This window comes from Nanorana parkeri, unplaced genomic scaffold (genome assembly GCF_000935625.1).
Source record: "Nanorana parkeri isolate BGI_ZX_2015 unplaced genomic scaffold, ASM93562v1 scaffold454, whole genome shotgun sequence".
NCBI lineage: Eukaryota > Metazoa > Chordata > Amphibia > Anura > Dicroglossidae > Nanorana > Nanorana parkeri.
The window spans coordinates 1,053,018-1,074,630 of record NW_017306722.1 but is presented as its reverse complement, the minus strand read 5'-3'; the positions used below and the strand labels follow the sequence as shown (position 1 = coordinate 1,074,630).

The 21,613-nt window shown below is 39.7% G+C and overlaps 1 protein-coding gene across 1 annotated transcript in view; it reads left to right on the top strand.

Annotated features, from left to right (window-relative positions):
* The window catches only part of RELN (reelin), a 138,335-nt gene that overhangs the window by 108,366 nt on the left and 8,356 nt on the right, over window positions 1–21,613 (top strand). Inside the window, 11 exon segments of the mRNA XM_018560426.1 lie at window positions 2,281–2,458; window positions 3,629–3,804; window positions 3,988–4,091; window positions 5,602–5,844; window positions 6,405–6,580; window positions 8,133–8,206; window positions 8,475–8,636; window positions 13,067–13,224; window positions 13,648–13,867; window positions 14,266–14,463; window positions 14,697–14,795. Of these exon segments, the coding sequence (XP_018415928.1) occupies window positions 2,281–2,458; window positions 3,629–3,804; window positions 3,988–4,091; window positions 5,602–5,844; window positions 6,405–6,580; window positions 8,133–8,206; window positions 8,475–8,636; window positions 13,067–13,224; window positions 13,648–13,867; window positions 14,266–14,463; window positions 14,697–14,795 (1,788 nt within the window).

Sequence of the window (21,613 nt, the reverse complement as noted above, 5' to 3'; positions counted from 1 at the left end):
AAGAAAATAGACACAATGTGCGAATAGAACACATTTTTTAGGAGTAATCTAACTGTATGAGGTGGGAAGTTATCAAGAGAGGCATGGCACTGTTGGGATGCACCCAGGACAGTAGGGTACAAATTTTCTTATTTCTTTTTTTCATGTATAAATGCTCATTCACACTCGTTCACTGGTGAGGCAGAGTGAATGAGTTTATATAGCTGATCATGTGTGGCTGTGAAGGGTGACTTAAACAAATTGTCTTCCAATGCTGTAATATGAGGCTAGGAATATAGGGTTTGATTTACCAAAGGCAAATAGACTGTTCACTTTTCAAGGTAGTTTGCACTTTGCAGGGGAAGTTTTCCTTAGCTTAGTGAAATTTCACTTTTCACCAGAGCATGTGCATGGAAAATTAAAAAAAACAGTTTTTGCCTGCACATGATTGGATGATGGAAGTCAGTAGGGCTTCACCTCATTCACTAAACTATGGGGAAACTTCCCCTGCAAATTGGAAATTCCCGTGCAAAGTGAACAAGCTCTTTACCTCTATTAAATCAACCCCATAGCTGTTAAATTGCAGACACAGGTCGCTTGGGAACATCATATTTAGTACGTAACTCCTCAAACGTTCTAAGCTAGAGAGACACCAGATAGGTCAGATGTCAAAGCTGAAACAGCTTGGTCTGTGCTCAAGGCAATGTGGTAGCTGCGATAGTCTAATCAATATGGCAGGGTTGTATACGTTATTAGCAAGGGGTGATAGGCAAGTAGAGAGAGAGATCCCCCCCTGCAATGGTTCCAAATAAAGACCTTAAAATGCATAGGGGATGAATAAGAAAGGGGCCCTCATTCTCTTGGATGCTTTTTTTCCGGGGACCATATCCAAGAGCAAGGATGGATTGGTAAGGTCCATCTGGGACCTCACCAATGTGGGGCAGCACAGTGGCCTAGTGGTTAGCACTTCTGTTTTGTAGCGCTGAGGGACCCCGGCTCAAATCCCAGTATCCCAGTCAGGGACGCTATCTGCAAGGTGATTGCATGTTCTCACTGTGCTTGCATGGGTTTCCTGCTAGGTACTCTGGTTTCCTCCCACACTCCAAAGACATGCTGGTAGGTTTAATTAGCTCCTGTCTAAATTGGCCCTTGTATGTATGCATGTGAGATAGGGACCTTAGATTGTAAGCTACCTGAGGGCAGGGCATGATGTGAATGTAAAGCACTGAGTAAATTGTCAGCACTATATAAATACCAATAATAATAATCTGTGTTCAATCTCTGTCCATCTGTTGTGAGTATATTGGTGTTAGGGAACCAAGAAACTAGACTAAAACGTAAAGTGCAGGTTTAAAATATAAAAGGAGTTTATTGAAAACAACAATAAACATAAATGTCAAAAAACAATTGAGAAAGTCCAGGACATAGTCAGTGCCAAGGCAGGGGTCAGATGCCAAAGCGGGTAGTCAACCAAGTCAGATTCAGGAAGCACGGAGAGCAGAATGAATGGAAACAAAGCCGGAGTCAGGAACCAGGAGATCAGTCAGCTAGAGTCAGGATCATACACGGAAATCAGAAACAATGGCAGCACACTTGGTTGATCAGAACTAGACATGTAAGCTGTGGAAAGGTTCGGTTCTGATATTTTGTTATTTCAGAATTCGGATCCGAAATTCAATTCGGTTGGGGTTTTGGATTCAGATGAAATCCGAATTTTCGTTACTTTCAGATAAGTTTACGGATATTCGTTGCTAATACCACAGAAAACCATATACAGATATTAATACTAAAGCTGAATCTCCTAAACCCGAATGGCATTCAGAATCCGAATTTCCGGATTGCAATCGGGAGCTCCCAAATGCCATTCGGGTCTGGGAGCCTCAGCTTTAGTAATATATGTATTTAGCAGAGGCTGCTAAAGAGATGAGATAATAGTACACAGCTAGCAATTCAATTGTCTTATAGTTCCAGGCTTGCATCTTTACAATAGCAAAAAGACTAAACTGTTGAAGTGATTTTTCAATCATAAGATATGAATTTCTTGAAAAAAAGACTGCTTGTTATGCATCAGTACAACTTCTGGCTAGAAAAGCCTCATATTTGACATTGAAGATAGTAAATCATTGAAAAGTAAATAATTTTTAGTTGAAAATTATATTAGTGGTTCTATAGGACTCTCCACCTAAAGCATTAGCAACCAGTTTTATAGCCTTGATTCAAAGCTTCATATTTTCTCTTAATGAGAAATGTCTCTTACACGGATTTGTGATTTGTCTAGTTTAACTCTCTTGTTTTATATAGCCCTGTCAGGTTTCGATTTTACCAAAAATATTCAGATATTCAGTGGGGAATCGACAATTTCTACATTGGACCTGGCTGCCTGGACAACTGTAATGGCCATGGTGATTGCTTGCCGGAGCAATGTATCTGTGATCCAGGATACACTGGACCGAACTGTTACCTGTCACATCCTTTAAAGGTCTGTACTAATACACACCACACACAGAATGAGTTTTGCTTTGCTATGCTTTGGCATGCAATGTACACCTCTGTAACATAGAGTGCCCATTGCCACATACTGTATGTGCCATGTGTCACTCATGCAGTAAAACACATGTTACCGCAACACATGTTCCGCAGTATACTGCCACATATTTTGGCAAACCAAAACAGAAGCAGATAGCACACCTGCACTGCAGCACACCACAACCATGTGTTGTGGTGGTCTGTGTCAGAAAAATGTATCATGTCGTGTTGTGGGGCATTGGCAAGCCATTCAAAATGGGCTACGTTGACGCATAGCATGTTAGCAAGCCACACAATGTGTGTTTGTTAATGCACTGCGCAGCAGTGCTAAAGTGTGAATGGGCCCTTAATATTTTTGATATATTCATGTCCACAAGCTGAAGGTCCCTTTCATGTGGCAAATGCAGTTTTACTCTAAAAAAGGCCTAACCCTTTTTACAAGATATCTCACTTCAAGGGGAAAAAGAGGCATTTGTCAATTACAAATAAAGGGTCCTCTTCTCAGACCGTAGAAATGGAGCCTGGAAAGCAGGAGTGTGGTTATCATACTGTGTTTCATTTTTTGGATGTCCTTGAATGTGATAAAATCATATTATTTATCATAAATAATAAACAAGTACATTTCAAATCTACCAATAGATACATTTTAGCAAAGTTACTTTGCTTATATTTCCCTAACCTGCCTTGTCAGTGTGTCCACTGGTATCCTAAATTCCCACAATACACCTGAATATTTAAGAGAAGCAGCCTGTTTTTACATGTATTACACATATATATATATATATATATATATATATATATATATATATATATATATATATACATATATATATATAAAACCTTTTTAACATGCATGTATCTAAATTTAGTCATGGCATATATTTTGCTGAACAAAAGTATCACTGGTAAGAATCTGGTCACTGTGTAATGCCTGCTGCCCAACCTGTGCAGCATTTCCTATACTTAATGTTGTATATCAAGAAAATAAAAAGAAGATACATATATATCTTTCAGTAAATATTGTTGCACTTTCTAAAGATCTATTCAAATGTACTATTTGAATGAATGTAGGCATACCGCAATGGTATTATAACTTAAGTAAAATTAATACATTGTTTCATAGACCTTCCTGAAAGAGCGCTTTGACAATGATGAACTAAAACCTGACTCATGGTTGTCCATGGAAGGAGGGAAGACATGCATAGACTGTGGCATCCTAGCTGAGGATACTGCCCTTTACTTTGGCTCAGGCGCGGTACGGCAGACAATCACCCAGGACCTAGATCTAAGAGGAGCAAAGTAGGTTATACTGCATTACTTTGCATTGGGAGCATTACAGACTACCACAAATATGTCTATGATCTTTTCAATATGTGACTTGACTTGTATTTTATAAAACAGCCTTATTTAAAAAATAAATAAATACACACACTAAATGATATAATTAGAAAATATTATGACTGTACACTCTTTTTTTGTTAGGTTTGTGCAATACTGGGCAAGAATTGGAAGTGAAAACATTACATTTTGCCATAGACCCACGTGCAGGAAAGAAGGCGTTCTTCTAGATTACTCTATTGATGGAGGTATGTAGGTGGTAACTTTGAATAATTCTATTAAAATGTTTTAGTAGAGTAACATAAATAGCATACACTCTACAGTGCTATAACAACAATCTTGCATTCCAAGTCAGCCTTGGAATCCATGATTCTAGCCAATTTTACATTAGGCAAATGTGAAGTAGAAGCAATTAGAATTTAACCTCCCTGGCGGTATTCCCGAGTGTAGCTCGGGGTTACTTTTCCATACCATAAGCGGTAACCCAGAGCTACACTCGGGAAAGCCGCATAGCATTTACTTACCTTGTCCCTCGAGCCGCGCTGTGTTCTGTGGCCGATGCCGGCTTCCGGGTTCCGTCGCCTTCGAGCGTACGCGTCGCAGGGGAGCGGAACCGGCGGGATATTAAAAAAAAAAAACGACAAAGACGGAAAAAATTGGAAAAGAAATATACCGATAAATGACATGAAATAAAAATCCTACCGCCAGGGAGGTTAAAGTGGAACTTAACACCATCTTCCTAGGATGATGTCATCTTAGCCTCTAGATCGGCAGTTGCCATGGTGCTGCACTCAAGACCAGCCATTGAGGGCTTAAAAGATTGGCTGGGTATACCACAATTTATGTGAAATGTAATTAGTCAAATTCTACAACTAGAATGACAGAATTATTAAGAACAATATATCAGTGTTAATCCGATTCTACAACAGATACCAAACTAAGATAATTTAGGATCAAGTGTAGAACATAACTTAAGCAAGATAAAAAGTGTATTAAGTTGACTTTTTGTTGGAACACCATGAATAACAGAAAGCCATGTAAGATGTAATGTAAAATGTATAAAACTGAATCAAACAGCCATTAACTGAAAGAGTGATGTATGATATATAGAGAGATGTATGATAAGTATAGAGATACATGATTTTAAACCAATTTCCCAGTCTTCTCACCTAATATGAGAATAATTGCCACCCATCTATTGTATACCTTCTGATCAAATCCTCTGTTTAAACAAAGGTTTGAACAAAGGGTCAGGGTAGTTTCCTTGGTAACATGAAAGTAAATGATCAATAATAATTAACACAAATATATTAAAATCAATGACATTATATTGATCTGTAATGAAGTGGTCCAACTCTAGATCTGTAAATTGTACATTTTTGCTTAGGTAACAAGTAAGCAGTTGAACAATAAAATGTCCATTCACTTTTGCAGTGATAGATAATGGGTAATACATGGGCAACCCTAAGGAGACATTAGTTCAGTTATGCTGATGCAGTAGCTTATATCATATACTCAATTTTTAGTAACTGATTTTCCTCTGCCAAAGATGCCTTCCTTCAGCATACTGAAAACGAAACGTGTTATGAAAATATGTTCTGGCATCAAGACAAGTCACGGTTGTTACATCCCTTTAGAGCAATTATTTATTGCATTCTGTGGTGTGCAGACATATGTTAATAGCTTTGTTCCGATTCTGAAGCATAGTATATGCAGAAATGAACCTATTAATATGTTAGTAAACTTTTGTTCTGTTAGGTATCTCCTGGACAGTGCTGCATGAGATGGACTATCAAAAATACATGGACGTCAGATATGATTATATCCTACTACCAGAGCACGCACAGACTAACACAACCCGTCTGCGCTGGTGGCAGCCCTTTACTGTTAGTAATAGTGTTGTTGTACCTGGTCCTGATCGTGCACAGTGGGCTCTTGATAACATATTAATTGGAGGAGCTGAGATCAACCCCAGCCAGCTTGTAGACACATTTGATGATGGTATGTTTGTCACTAATCTCTAACATTAAATTATTCAATGCAGCCCAAATTTGATCTTTCGTTTTGCTGTGATTCCCTTTGTCTAAATATTTATGAATTCTTTGTGTTATTATGTTTGTTTGTTTTTAACAAAGTTGCTGTTTAATGTGTGACTGGTAGAATTTGCTTTCAAAGTAGAAAATGTAATGAGTATTACTTAAAGTTCTTCACGAAAGCATGAAAGTTGAAAAAAAAACACACAAGTACATCTTTCCCCTTTACTTTTCATAAAATGCATTATCCTTGCATCTATTAGCAGTTGTCAAGTCATAGATTGTTATGCTGACACACAGTTAAAACTTTCAACAGGAAAGAGACAGAAAATGTTTTGCATGTAACTAATAGTAGTTTTTCAAAATGAGAAAAATGACAGTTGCTATAAGCTTTGAAGCCTTTTTCCACTGCTCACGTGTTGATGCTTTAGTTCCGTTTTCACATTAGCGTTTGTGGGTGATTGTAATTATTATGGTGCATTAGGTAAGTACTGTATCAGAAAGGGACTGATATTTTTTTCTCTCTAGAAGGTACATCACATGATGAACATTGGAGTTTTTACCCCAATGCTGTGAGAACTGCTGGCTTCTGTGGCAACCCATCTTTTCACCTGTACTGGCCTAACAAGAAGAAAGACAGAACAGATAATATACTTTCCTCAAGGGAGCTTATTATACAGCCTGGCTATATGATACAATTCAAGGTAAATATTTTATTTGCAAATGTTTGCAACTGGTTTAAACAATACAATAATATATGTTTTTGTTAATGGTCATAGGAACCAAGGAATGAAGCCTGGCTGTCTGTTGGGTCATATGATTTTTACAGCAGTGAATTATACAAAAAATCCTCAGCATTCTATCCTGCCAGTCAGCAGCAAATAAACTGAAAGCAAGGTTACCAGAATGTAGCTTGCACTGATAGATAGCATAGAGAGATGAATTAGATAATGTCCCAGTTTTAACACTCACACAAATCAGAGTAGGGCCATCCTATTCAGAAGTACCTTGATGTGACAATAGAGTTTCTCATACATTTAAAAATATGTGCAGCTGAGACTTCTGTTTCTGATGTGAATGATAAAAACAGATTATAATTTAGGTATTTTTGTGATTTGCAGGATTGAGTACAGGGCTTGTTATTCTGTCTATTTCATGTGATTTGTCTGCATGTTCCATTGTTCGTTATAAATCGATCAAGCAGCTGCTACGTTCGGTTTTAAATGCTGTTCAACGTTTCCACAGGTTTAGTTTTAGTAGAATTTTCACCAATAAAAGTTTGTGGCTGGCGATACAAAAGTGTTAGAGTGTATCTCAACCAAAACCTTTTTTGTATGGCCTGCTGTGTATTTTTATTGGCATAATAATAAAAACAGTGGAATCCCAAATATTAAGAAAAAAACCTCTAGTGGGCATTTATATATGACTATAACACCATCTTAGCAAGAAATTGCTTTATTCGCATTTATCATTCTGGACCCTTGGTATCCCTTTAATATCATCGGTTGACTAATAGCTGCTGTCCAGATTGCATCTTGGCCTTATGATTTTGTACTTTATCTGTTTACTTGTTAAAAAAATCTAAGTTTTAACCTTCTTTGCTGGGTACATTGGTGAAGACTGTATACTTCTAAGATTATGAATCTTGTCGAGAGCCTAAATCTACCGCTGGTGGCACCAGTAACACTAGAATCCATTGCTCTCAATAACATTGCAGTTAATTTATATCAATCATATTTTTATAGCTTGGGGAGCAGCCCCCCACAAACAGACACAGCTAGGTTTGGCATACTGGCACATATCCTTTAAACTTAGGATGCTGTAGCCCTTCCTTTGGCTACAGCATACATAGTGCTTGCTTACCTCTATCCAGTTTCTTCCCTTAGAAATAAGGACTGCCCACATATAAAAGACACAAGTGTCTCTGTGATCCACTACTTACATCCAGCTCCACAAGATGCTTCATACGGTCATTGGAACTCACATGCAACTTCCTCTCACAGTGTCATTTAGATCCAGATTGGTTGTCCGAGGAACTCCTCCCCAGCATGACTTCTCAAACTTCCATCTTTGTTAAAAGCATCCTCTATTAAACTGCGGTACTCAAACAGTACACGAGTACAGTATGAGACTTCTATTGTTGTACATTTCTGTAGAACGGTTCTATTTCACATTTCTCCATAGTGTTTATTCCATTATTGGATGGACAGTGTTTAAAGTTTCAGTATTCTTTAAACTAGCAACTTTCCATTTCAGATTGTGGTTGGCTGTGAAGTGAACACATGCATTGATCGTCACTCTGTAATGCTGGAGTACACAAAGGATTCTAGGTAAGATACAGCTAACAACAGTGTAGGCATTTCATATAGTGGTTCTGATCATGATAGTTAACAGTGATAAAGATATTATATGTAAAGAACATAACATAATGTATGGTATAATGATTATGACCATGAAAACAACTTCCATTATAGCAGGTTTATTTTGTATGGAGTAAAGTAGGATTCCATGTGTGTCAAATCTAAGCTTCCTGTAAATTACTGCAATAACTCAGAATGCTTTTACTAGCTGACTTATCTCCTTTCTAACTGTTAACAGGACAGATTTATGGCAGCTGGTTCAGACACAGTGCCTTCCTTCCTCCTCAAACAGCATTGGATGTTCCCCATTCCAATTCCATGAAGCCACAATCTACAACTCTGTCAACAGCTCAGTGTGGAAAAGAGTAACATTGCAGCTACCAGACCATGTCTCTTCCAGGTATATGCAGACCTCTGTTCACATAACACAAGGTTTTGGTTTTTTTTCAATTAGTTATTATTGAATTTATCAAAAAGAGTACAGTAAATGTAAAGGAAGTGCAGTACAAATATACAAATAGTGTATATAACATCAGAACCTATGTGGTTCAATTATTCTAGAAGAGATTGAAGTTATATTGTAATGTATTAGTGTAGAAAAGGGAAAAAGTAGGTAGACTAGTAGGTAGAAAAGGGAAAAAGTAGGTAGTGTAGCCAAGCAAATAGGTAAAGCTAATGATATTAAATTTCAGTATTAATACACAGAATTATATTTATGTGACCAAATTCTCCAGTTGGATTCGAATTAGGCCAATTTGCCTTTACGGATAGCTAAAATTCTTTCGTAGTTATAGTAAGTTTAAACAATGGATACTGGTTCAGAGACATTGCGAGAATCAAGTGATCGCCAGCGTCGCATAATTGTTAGTCTTGCTGCTGAACGTATATGTATTGTAACGGTGCGGGTTTGAAAGGGAAATTTCTCTATTCCTAAAGAGAGTGTGGCTAAAACAGGATTAAGGGGTGTAAGGATCCCTGTTATTTCAGATAACACAAGCTTTATTCACCTCTCATCAGAGGCGGCTCTTTAATTAGGAAAATTAGGCGGTCGCCTTAGGCCTCGCGCTCCCTAGGGCCTCGCGGCCGCCTCATTTGCCCTGCCGTCACATTACCTTGCAGCCAGGTAACGTCATGAGCTCTTAGCCCTGTCGCTGTCAAACGGAGAGTTTCCGTTTGACAGTGACAGGGCTGAGAGCTTATCTGTTTCCTCGGTCCGTCCATTTGGCCAGTTGTCTTCTGGAGCTCCGCCCACCAGCCACTGGGAAGCCATCTCACCCCTCCCATCCACCGTACAAGGATCCCAATCTAGCTGGGAGGGCGGAGTTGAATCTGGCTGGGAGGGCGGAGTTGAATCTTGAGCCCTGTGACCCTAGAGAGTCCTGTGGAGACCCTAGGTAGGGGGTCTGTGGGGTCTCACTAGCTGTCTGCGTGGTCTAACGAGGCTGGTTAGACCCCACAGAGCCCTGGTGAGACCCCACAGAGCCCTGGTGAGACCCTACAGAGCCCTGGTGAGACCCTACAGAGCCCTGGTGAGACCCTACAGAGCCCTGGTGAGACCCTACAGAGCCCTGGTGAGACCCTACAGAGCCCTGGTGAGACCCTACAGAGCCCTGGTGAGACCCTACAGAGCCCTGGTGAGACCCTACAGAGCCCTGGTGAGACCCTACAGAGCCCTGGTGAGACCCTACAGAGCCCTGGTGAGACCCTACAGAGCCCTGGTGAGACCCTACAGAGCCCTGGTGAGACCCTACAGAGCCCTGGTGAGACCCTACAGAGCCCTGGTGAGACCCTACAGAGCCCTGGTGAGACCCTACAGAGCCCTGGTGAGACCCTACAGAGCCCTGGTGAGACCCTACAGAGCCCTGGTGAGACCCTACAGAGCCCTGGTGAGACCCTACAGAGCCCTGGTGAGACCCTACAGAGCCCTGGTGAGACCCTACAGAGCCCTGGTGAGACCCTACAGAGCCCTGGTGAGACCCTACAGAGCCCTGGTGAGACCCTACAGAGCCCTGGTGAGACCCTACAGAGCCCTGGTGAGACCCTACAGAGCCCTGGTGAGACCCTACAGAGCCCTGGTGAGACCCTACAGAGCCCTGGTGAGACCCTACAGAGCCCTGGTGAGACCCTACAGAGCCCTGGTGAGACCCTACAGAGCCCTGGTGAGACCCTACAGAGCCCTGGTGAGACCCTACAGAGCCCTGGTGAGACCCTACAGAGCCCTGGTGAGACCCTACAGAGCCCTGGTGAGACCCTACAGAGCCCTGGTGAGACCCTACAGAGCCCTGGTGAGACCCTACAGAGCCCTGGTGAGACCCTACAGAGCCCTGGTGAGACCCTACAGAGCCCTGGTGAGACCCTACAGAGCCCTGGTGAGACCCTACAGAGCCCTGGTGAGACCCTACAGAGCCCTGGTGAGACCCTACAGAGCCCTGGTGAGACCCTACAGAGCCCTGGTGAGACCTTACAGAGCCCTGGTTTAACCAGGGCTCTGTGGGTTCTCACCAGGGCTCTGAGGGGTATAATCAGGCTGGTGAGACCCTACAGAGCCCTGGTTTAACCAGGGCTCCGTGGGGGTCTCACCGGGGCTCTGAGGGGTCTAACCAGGCTGATGAGACCCCACAGAGCCCTGGTGAGACCCTACAGAGACCTGGGTTATTCAGGGCTCTGTGGGGTCTCACCAGGGCTCTTTGGGGGTCTTACTGGGGCTCTGTGGGGTCTCACCAGCCTGGTTAAACCCCACAGAACCCTGGTGAGACCCCACAGGCCTGAGCGGGGCCTCATGTTTAGGTTTCGCCTAAGGCCTCGCAAACTCTAGAGCCGCCTCTGCCTCTCATGATTGTTTGATGTTATATAATCCCAACAATTGATGCAAACAGAGCTGTAAAGGTTTCAGATAGTTTTCTCAGTTTAAGCACTTTATTCTTGCGTTGAATCTGGGACTCCTGGTCTGCATCCAGATGAGTCAAATTGGAGATATATTTATCTTTCAAGTAAATGCAAGTTGCCATAGTAACCTAATCACTGAAAAATGAATCATGTAATATCATTCTGTAGATGTAAACTAATTAAAAGTGAACTTTGTTGCTATGTATAATCCAGTTCATAATACCTATGTTACCTGCAGGAGTAATAAATATATGTGCACATTGTATAAAATCTGTATATTGCTATGGAGAATACATTTGAGGGCAGGTGATAAGAAATATTGGTAGAAATAGTAGATAGTAATAGAAATAGTAATATGAACCTGCTTCTGCAGATGCCATGAAAAGCAGCAATCATCACATCACCACCAAACTGATGTTCACTAGGGCATGGAAAGTGAAGACCCTCAATTTGAATGCTGTAGAGCAACAATTTAATGATATTCTAATTAATGAAAAACTCACAGTTATCCTTCACGAGAGTAATCATGGATCAATTAATCCATATAGAAAAAATAGTGGGTAGAGCCCCTCCCTCCATTTCAGATACTTGGACAATGGCAACACTATTGGGTGCCCCTTCCCAACTTCTAAAATATACACATATATTACCTCATTTATACCTAAAATTGCCTCCATAGACTTTAACAAGATCACTGAAAAAAACATTATCAAACAGGTGTCCCTGTCGTCATGGTAACCTGCCTACTAGCAGATTTAGGAAGCCATCACAAGTGGCTGATTGCTGTTTCTATGCATTGTTTGATTACCTCTGGGTTATCTAGGGCTATCTAAACTGTTGGTCAATTTAATAACCTTCTTTCACAGTGTTTTCTCTGGTAAAACACTGTTACCCTCTTTTTTGATCTATCTAAACTGTGTCTGTTATTTGTAATTGTCACTGCTGCCTGAGAAAGGGGGTCCTCGTTGGCTCTATTATACTGTTTGCTGATGCATAAATGTCTTATATTTGTAATTCTACAATAGTACACTGTCATTACAATAGTAACTGTCATTTTGGACTGTTTTTACTGATGGCATCATCCGTCTTCTTACCTTTGAACCCATCATTGATTAGGTATATGGCTGTAAGGAGTGCACTAGATCTCGTGGATATATGGACTGACCCTCCCAACTTCCCTCTCCTGCTGCCAGGGATTTATTTTTTTCTTTCTTCCTTGGCCTACATCCTTTTTCTCACTCTCTATTTGCTCTCTATTCTTTACCATTCCATGCTTTCCCCTCCTCTGAACATTTTTTCCTATATAGTAAAACCCCTTTTACCCTCCATTTACATTAATAGTAACCCAACTTGGAAGCTGAATGCAACATTTCCTTTGTTTCTCTGATTTCCTCTCTAAAATACTTAACCAACCACAGACAGATGTACTATTGTATTAGTGAGATATGTATTCTGCTCTGTGCTTTCAACTCTTGCTCTACACTTGCACCTGTATTATTCATTCTCTTGCAATAAAACTTTTGTAAAAGAAAAGCAGAAATCATGAAGGTGCCAGGGAAGCACCACGAATAAACAGATCTAAACCATGCTTCCGCTACTGGAGAGGAGAAATAGACACTATAAATGGAGCCTTTCAAATCCAAATCAAACCTGATCCTGTTACAAACCTGTTACTTGTATTTTGAGTGTTAGAAATGAGGAAATGCTACCAGTAGACCAGCAAGGGTCTTCTGGATGGCCTTTACATATTAATATACTCTTAATTAATAACCCCCTGAATTGTTCTATTGTATCAAAGAAAAACAGGGAAACCATTTTCTTGTTGTTTAATTCTTTAGGGGGGCTTGTTGTGTTGGCGAGGGAGGGGTTTGGCAGGGTGGGCAATGGTACAGAAAATTTTTCTTTAAAACTATTTATATAAAACATAATTTGTATTTCTCTTAGTGCTACCCAGTTCCGTTGGATTCAGAAGGGTGATGAGACAGAGAAACAAAGCTGGGCTGTGGACCATGTCTATATTGGAGAAGCCTGTCCTAAGCTGTGCAGTGGACATGGATACTGTACTAATGGAGTGATCTGTATATGTGACGAGGGATTCCAAGGTATTTTTTCTGAAGTAATGAAGTTATTAAAAAAAGTACACAACTAGTTTTAATTCTGCCCAGTCTAGAAGTCTGCCTGTCCTGAAAGACAATAAATGTTCACCTGAGCCAGCCAAAAATGTTTGTCCATGCATTGCTTAAGACCCAGTCTTTAGAGGATTGGGACTCGGTAATTAATAAGAAAGCCAATAATTAATCCTGAAGTAACTTAGTAAATATGTCTGGAATGTCTATTCTTTAAGTGCTGACTAACAGATGAGTCTTTTAGTTAAGGCTAATGCATCTTACGATAGTGTCTTTTATTAAATGTCTTTCAAATGCATTATGTTCCCTCGGACCTATTATATAGCATATATTTGTGTATGAAATTGCAATTACTTAAATTAAAAGGATGGGTAATAAAACATAATAATTTACTTGCAGGTGATGACTGCTCCATATTTAATCATGACCTTCCAAGTTATATTAAAGATAATTTTGAATCTGAAAAGGTGACAGAAATAAACTGGGAGAATATTCAAGGAGGTGTAATTGGAAATGGATGTGGACAGCTTTCCCCATATGCTCATGGAGACTCTCTATACTTCAATGGGTGTCAGATAAGACAAGCCATAACAAAACCACTCGATCTCACAAGAGCAAGGTAAATAATAACTGTTTATTATCGCAAAATGTGTGATGGAGGGCCAAGGTATGCTACCAACTGCCTTGATCTAGTCATAGCAGGTTATAAGCCTTCTAGGTCAGCAGAAGGCATAGAGAGTTAGATCTTTTTCCAAAGGAGAAAAAGCACAAAAAAAACCCCACAGGAGTGGAGGGCACATTTCCAAAAACAATGAGTCTAGAGGAATACTTAGCTAAATATTGGTCATTCACGTACAGTAATACATTGCTACCCAAACCTTCTGACTCAGTCTGACCAATTGTGATATAACATTTAATTCACGGTATAATTTAAAAAGATGTTTGAAGATATGCATTTTTAAGACTGCTACCATGACTACTCAAAGTCTTACTGTGCCTTTACATTTTTCTCTATAGCAAAATCATGTTCGTGCTTCAGGTAGGAAGCATTGCCCAGACTGAGAGCTGCAATACCAACCTAAGCGATCCCAACACTGTAGACAAAGCAGTACTGTTACAGTACAGTGTTAATAATGGCATAACATGGCAAGTAATCGCCCAGCACCAGCCTAAAGATTTCATACCAGCACAAAGAGTGTCCTACAATATTCCACTGTAAGTATTGTATATAAGTGTCATTATTATGTGCAGATATAGAGCTCATAGGAAATGTATTAAGTAGAGGTGGACAATGTGCACTAAATTTTGATGACGTTTTTAGAATGTTTCCAATTTAATCTTCGTGTAAGAACATGCAAAGAGCAACAAGATAACTGTACAGAAAACATGTTTGAATGTGATTTATGGAAAATGTTTACTGAGAAGTTTGTGTTGCTTCATTGTTTTAGGGAAGCACGTATGAAAGGAGTCCTATTGCGCTGGTGGCAGCCACGTCATAATGGAACAGGTCATGATCAATGGGCTTTGGATCATGTAGAAGTTGTACTGTGAGTATCTGCTACACTCATATCCATTAAGTAGAAACATTCCAACTCCATCGCTAGAGTTAAAAATCCATTCATCTGTCTCTGTGTGGATATGTAAGTATCCACCTTTCACAAATTATTTAACTATTGTATCTTCTAGAGAAGCTTACAGACTTGTTTATCGTTAGGCAACACATTGATGTGAAAATATGAATACTAGATAGTGCAAGAGCTTTCATGTGGAAATAAGGCATGGGGCTCATTTTTTAACCTTTTGGGTTGTATCACCTGGGGGATCTAATAAAAAAGTGTTTTTAGTTAACCCTTTGTTTACCTTAATCAGCCATAGTTAACTCCTTCCCCCCATTTTCCATTAGCTACTATTTCTCTGCTAATATTTTTCTATTTTTTCGAAATTGAAAAAGCTTAAAATAACTTTGCTATTTATCCTACCAGAAACATAATTTTAGTGTCATTAAAAAAGGACCAATTATAGAATAATATTTATACTTTTTATCTACAGTAAAACAAACCTTTTTTTAAAAAAAACAGCACTGGTGAAAGTAGAATAAATTGAGATGTTTAAGATTTTTTACATTTTGTATATAGATTGCATAAAAAATAAAATAATTTTTACAAGACAATATCACCAAAAAAAAGCCTTATCTGTACTTTAGTCCTCGTTCAGGAAGGCTTGATACTCCACGAGCCACAGAGTATTACTTTTCAGAGGGCATGGAGCATTGGCTACCTGTCGTTCAGAAGGCGATACTGCATGGTCCAATTCATTTCAATTGTTGCTTTTGACAGCATATCAAAAGTATCAAGCTGTATATTTTTTGCCACGATGCAAAGTAGTGCTGACATTGCATTAGATGGCTGAGGGATGGTAAAACCACACATCAACCATGCGGTTTTACCGCCCCCTCACGACCCGTGTGTACGAGGCCTAAAAAACATTATATGTTTTACTTTGTTATCCTAAGTAATGAGAAATGTATTGCTGAATAAACAAGTTCATAGCAGAAATGTAAAATTGGTTTAGTCAATAGCTGAAGTGATTGAAGCAGAATTCAGCCTTATCTGTTTCTGTCCCATCTGTTTCTGCCTCTTGTGCCAAACAAGCCAGGCTTCCAAGACATACTGATTATCTTAGACACACCCTCTGAGCTTTAGCTTGAGACAGCTGCTGAGTCTACTGTGGTGCACATAACTTACACGCAGCCAGTTTCATCAGGATGAGAAAAAGTTGTCTTACGCTGTGTGATCTGGATTGCAAACACACAGTATGTGGTTTACTGTCTAATACCATTACAGTTAGACAAAGCCGTGTGTATTAGCTTAGAAATGTAAGTCACAGTTGCACTGGGTGTTCCTGCAGTGATGTGCTAGCTCCTCCGGACTCCTTCCATTGCTAGTGCACAGCAAGATAAAATGAGGCATAGATTGTCCTGTGGCCCAGTTTTTTCAAGAGTTTTAAAGTATATAAATCACTGTTACATGTTCATTAAGGGTAGAAAGGCTGCATAGCAGGCAGGGGAGGGGCAAGTATAATAATATGGAGTGGCGCATGCTAGAATTATGATTATGATTATAATTAAGGAAAATAATCTCTAAAGCTAAAGTGTTGGCAAAATATGTATTGGTGTATTAGCTAGGTACCAGTAAGTTATCTCTAATGAAATTAGCCAAAGTTTAAGAGTTAAATGAGATCAATTGTGTAACCTTGGCGACAGTTTCCACACGTAGTACTGGCCAACAGTCCCCAAGTGCAGATAGGGTAGCTCAACAACAAGGAAGGTTAGCTGGAAGTAGTAGATACCGTCCTTAATCACACATAAAGTTTGTATATAGCTGATACATAGGACTCCTTTGAGAATGGTACTTGCAGTTTTGAGGAGCAGGAGAAGAGGTTCTTCCAGGGCTGAAGGTGAAGTTGTCCAGGTTTCAGTATTCCCTCAGGCAGAGGTGGTTGTGGTTCAGGAGGCAGCAGGTGTTCTGACTCCAATAGTGGAACACCATGCTAGCCTCTTCTGCGGCTTAAATAGGTCCAGGAAGTGGGTCCAGAAAATAGGTCCAGAAAATCCCGAAAGTACCATAAAGGCCTAAAATTCAGTGCATCCTGACTGCTTCTCTCCTCCCCACTGGGAATCGGTGTGTGTTCCCTCCAATGCCCACTGCTCTTCCTCGCCCGTGTTGGCAAAGGCAGCAGGGATCCGAGGGCACAGAGACCTGTGCCTAGCAGGGGGAAGAGAAGGTTTCAAGAGGCTGAGCGGGGAGAAGATAGCTCAGGATGCTGTTCGGGGCGGTGTGGGGTGGAGAAAGGTGTCACTGGAGGCTGTGCTCTCCTCCCGCACATCCCTACTAGGCTCCTATGACAGACTGAAAGTCAAGATGGAGAGCGGGGAGCAGTGGGCTGTCAGGAGCTCTCTCCTCTCAGGATGGAGAGAGGCTTACAAGCACTCAGCGATCAGCTGATCACTGAGTGTTTGTAAATAACTGAGGAAATAGTGTGCTTACTGTGTCCCCAGTTATGAATGAACAGGAAGTGCTCTACATCACTTCCTGTTCATTCATGATTGCAGACATAGTAACTGATACTTTTTCCACAGTTTATGAATGGACATGAGCACTCAGTATAGAGGCTTCCTGTTCATTCGTAACAGGGGCTGCAGAAAAAGATTTATGACTCTGTGTTCTCAATCTTTTTATATTTTAAAAGGGAAATATCAGGGGTCTGTTTAGACCCCTGATATTTCTCTAGAGCCCCCGGCAGTAAAGTAAAATAAAATAATTTAAAAAGTTGTAAAAAGGTTCGGGATGTAATTTGCGGTTTTGGTTTCAGCCTGACTAATTTTTAATTAATTTTTTTTTAAATTCCATTTTGGTGCATCTCTAGTGATATCCTTTCTCAATTTTTGTCTGTGTCATATTTATATGGAAAATTTAAAGAGATGGTTCATCACTGTGTCTGATCTCTGGAAAGTAGGCCTACTATGCAGTTGCTAGGTATCAGGGCAGAACAGACTCCACTGGCCACCCTAAGGGGTAATTGCCCATGTGGAGTCTACACGAGTGTTTAAATCTCTTTGCTCCTTTTAGACTTTACCACTTATTGGCAATGATCTCATTATAACTTAGATTAAATTATTTATTAAAGATAATTCACAAGGACAGTATTTCAGCTTATATAACATGTATCACGTGGTCATTACAGTATACATCCATACTGTTGTTTTTTGGTGTGAGTTTGCATTTTAGGATCACTGTGCTAATATTACTGATATTAAAAATGAAAATATTTGATTGATCCATGAAGCATAAACATAACTAAAATATAAACACAAATCTTTGTATAAAAGGAGTACAATGTAGGATGTATTTTAAGCGTGTTCATTATTTTTTCTTAATTATTTTCTCATACTAAGTTTTTAGCTTAGATACATAGATGGGTTGAATTGTTATTTTTGCAGGCCTTTTTTTCTCATGATCAGTATTTTTTCTCTTATGACACATTATCTCCAGTTTGAATGGCTTCATTTGCTGTCCGCAGTAGACTCCTATAACCAATTATCACCTAAAAGACGCTAACAATGCTATAAAGAATTTAACTGTGTGTAATTGCTGTGAATTTACATATAAGATAGCACAAAAATTCATACCATATTGTGCATTTACTAATTTTATTTGATCCATGTGATAAAAGCTATAGTTCATTTAAAACATTGTTTTTCATTATATATAGCAATGGGCGGATTACATGGCAATGAACAAAAACACTGTTTATGTTATGCTTTAACCCCTTCATGACTGAGGCCCTTTTTTCATTTTTTGCACCCATGTTATATTCCACATTTTAGGCCTGAAAATGACTTAAAATGCGGCCCCTTCTTCGGGACACAGAAGCGATCTGGCGACAGGTAAGTCGCCAGGATCGCTTCTGTTGTAAAGCCGACAGTCGGCTCTACAAGTTTAAACAGAGTCCCGGCGGCAAAAGTCGCCGGGAGTCTGTTTAAACAGCCCCGATGCTGGCGACGTACACTGTACGTCGTCAGTCACGAAGGGGTTAATAGACAGAAATCCATAAGGTTTAGCTAAGGATTTCTTCAGCTTATAGGTCACAGAATGTAAATTGTATACCGTCAGACATTAGACATTGAAGTTAGGTCATGTTGTATTGCATTCAGAAGGTTTTCTTCAAAGTTAGAAGGGAGAACAAAAACACTCAGCCACTGTGTAGCCTAAAGCAGCATTCCTTAACCCTTTTTAAGTCACAGCACCCTTTTAAAAGAATCCAAAATCTCAAAGCACCTCAATCTAAAATCCATAAATGTAAAAAAAAAAGGTTTGGTCCCTCCAAAATTCATACCAAACCATTATCAGAAATAGTAGTCTTGCCAAGAAAAAGTGGGGTTCACCTTTCACATCTGAGCCCCCATTTCACACCTAAATCCCCGCTTCCACATAAGAGTCTCCGTTCTCATCAGGAGCCCCCATTCATATTAGGAGCTCCCTTTCACATCAGAGTCTTTCCATCTCACACTATGAACCTCTCTTCACATCAAAATCCCCTTCGTTCACATCAGGTGCCCCCCTTCACATCAGAAGCATGATTCTGTGTGAGAATTTCCAGCCACCCTAGTGGAGGAAGGCTGGATTAGAGCACAACTGTTGGCAGACAGGTATCAGCTATATTTCTACCTACTCTTGTAGCTGCTGTAGTAATGGAAAATGGGCACAGGCAGGCAGATATTCTGTTTAATCCTCTCATGTTTTCTTGGTGGTTGAATGCCAAGTTCAGAAGTTCTGAAACCTGAAATACTCTTCACGTCTTCACTCTCTTTTTAACCAGTCTATGTTTAGACAATTCTTATTTGTAATATTCTCTAACTGCACTACACAAATAAAGTACAGAAGTTGAACATTTGTTTAATGTATTTTACTTGCTCTTGGAGTAAGTGCTCTTTTGAGGGTCTCTAAATCTGCATGGTGATAACTGCAGGTCAAAAATACCCATGGTTTTCAAAGTGTTGTTTAAATGCAGTAAGGGTGTTCTAAAGGGAATCCTGTAATGCACTGCAATTAAGCATACTAAAATTACTGCATGCAGAAGTATGGACACACACTGTCAAAGTAAACCACATAAATTGTAACTATATAGACATTAACTTGAATAAAATAGTGAACTTATCATGCGCAATTGTACCATGGTAAACTACTTACGTGTAAATGAGCGCTAAGGTTTCCCTTTTAGAAAAACAATATTATTTGGACTGTAAGCATCATCAGAGTTACATGCTCTGTTACAGAGGGCATGAAATTAAGCCAATGAACTGCATCTACAAGAAAAGCAATAAAAGAAAGACCAGCACAAAAATACAGGTAGAATTGACAAACAGAACAGCAAGTAAACCTGGCCATATACTATACAAATTTCGCCCGGTTCTTGATCAACAGGCCAAAATTTGCACAGTGGGTGCCGCTGTCTGAACCCTTTCGGCTGGCATCCCTTGGTCATCTGATCAAAGGAGCCACTCAGAAAATCTTTGAACACACAGAACGGCAGCCAATATCAGCGGTCGGCTCAGTTCGGGTATTCTTAGAATACAATAAAGATAGCAGGAGATTTTTCAATCAACACTCTTAAGGGTTGATGGACAAATCTAATATTTTCTTAGTTCAATCCACGGGTTGAATGAAGGAAAGTGCATGGGCAGCTTAAGGGAAAATCCTCCCAAAGGCAAACAAAGGTTATTTTTTGAAGTTGCACATTAACCACTTAAAGTCCTGTCCAGGCCATTTTTCAGTATTCCGCGCTGCGGCACTTTGACTGACATTTATTCCGTCATGCAACGCTGTACTGAAATGAATTTTATACCATTTGTTGGGGACAGATAGAGCTTTCTTTTGGTGGTATTTAATCACCACTGGGGGGTTTTATTTTTTACTATATTAAGGAAAACTTACCGAAAAAAAACTGTTTCCCCAATATTAAATTATAAAACATTTATTATTACCCAATTTTTTTGTAAAATATAAAAGGCGGGGTCTAGTCGGGTAAAAAGACACCAACCATGCCAAGCCTTAAAACTGTGCGGTCGAAAACCTCAAAAAACTACAATACCCAAAATTGGCCATAGGCGACACTTTAACCCCTTCGTGACAGGAGACGTACACTGTACGTCCCATCACAAAGTGCCTATATGACTGGCCACGTACACTGTACATGACGAGTTATATCAGGTTTTGTAATGCTGGTAACCGCTGATTCTCAGCAGTTACCAGTCATTAATTAATGTCTCAGTATTGAGGCATTCATTAATGAAATAGTTAAGCTTTTGTAAAAGTTTTTTTCTTTCACTAATGAAAGAATGAAGCCGTTACATGCAAATACGGGACCGCTAAATAGCCATCCCCTATTTGACAGCTGAAAATAGCAGAGAGGTGACTCACTCTGCTACCTCTCTGCTATTTTCTATTGCTATTCGTTTTGACAGCTCGAGATACATTTCACCAAAGAGATACAATGTATCTCTTTGAGTGGAATGTATCAGACTTCTGATCGTCTGGGCCGATCAAAGACCTTTTAGTGAAATCTGAATCTGACATGCTGTCAGGATCAGTCTCTAAGGTTATTAATAGCTGTTCCTAAGTTTGGAGCAGCCTAATAATAGCCAAAAATTAAAAAAAAAAGTTATTTGCTTGATATAAACTGACCAAAAAAAAGTATTTTTTTTACAAAGTGTCAAAAAAATAAAAATAAAGTGTAAAACAAAATTAGGAAAATAAAAATGATATATAAATATATTTTTTATACTATAATTATTATAACAAATTTC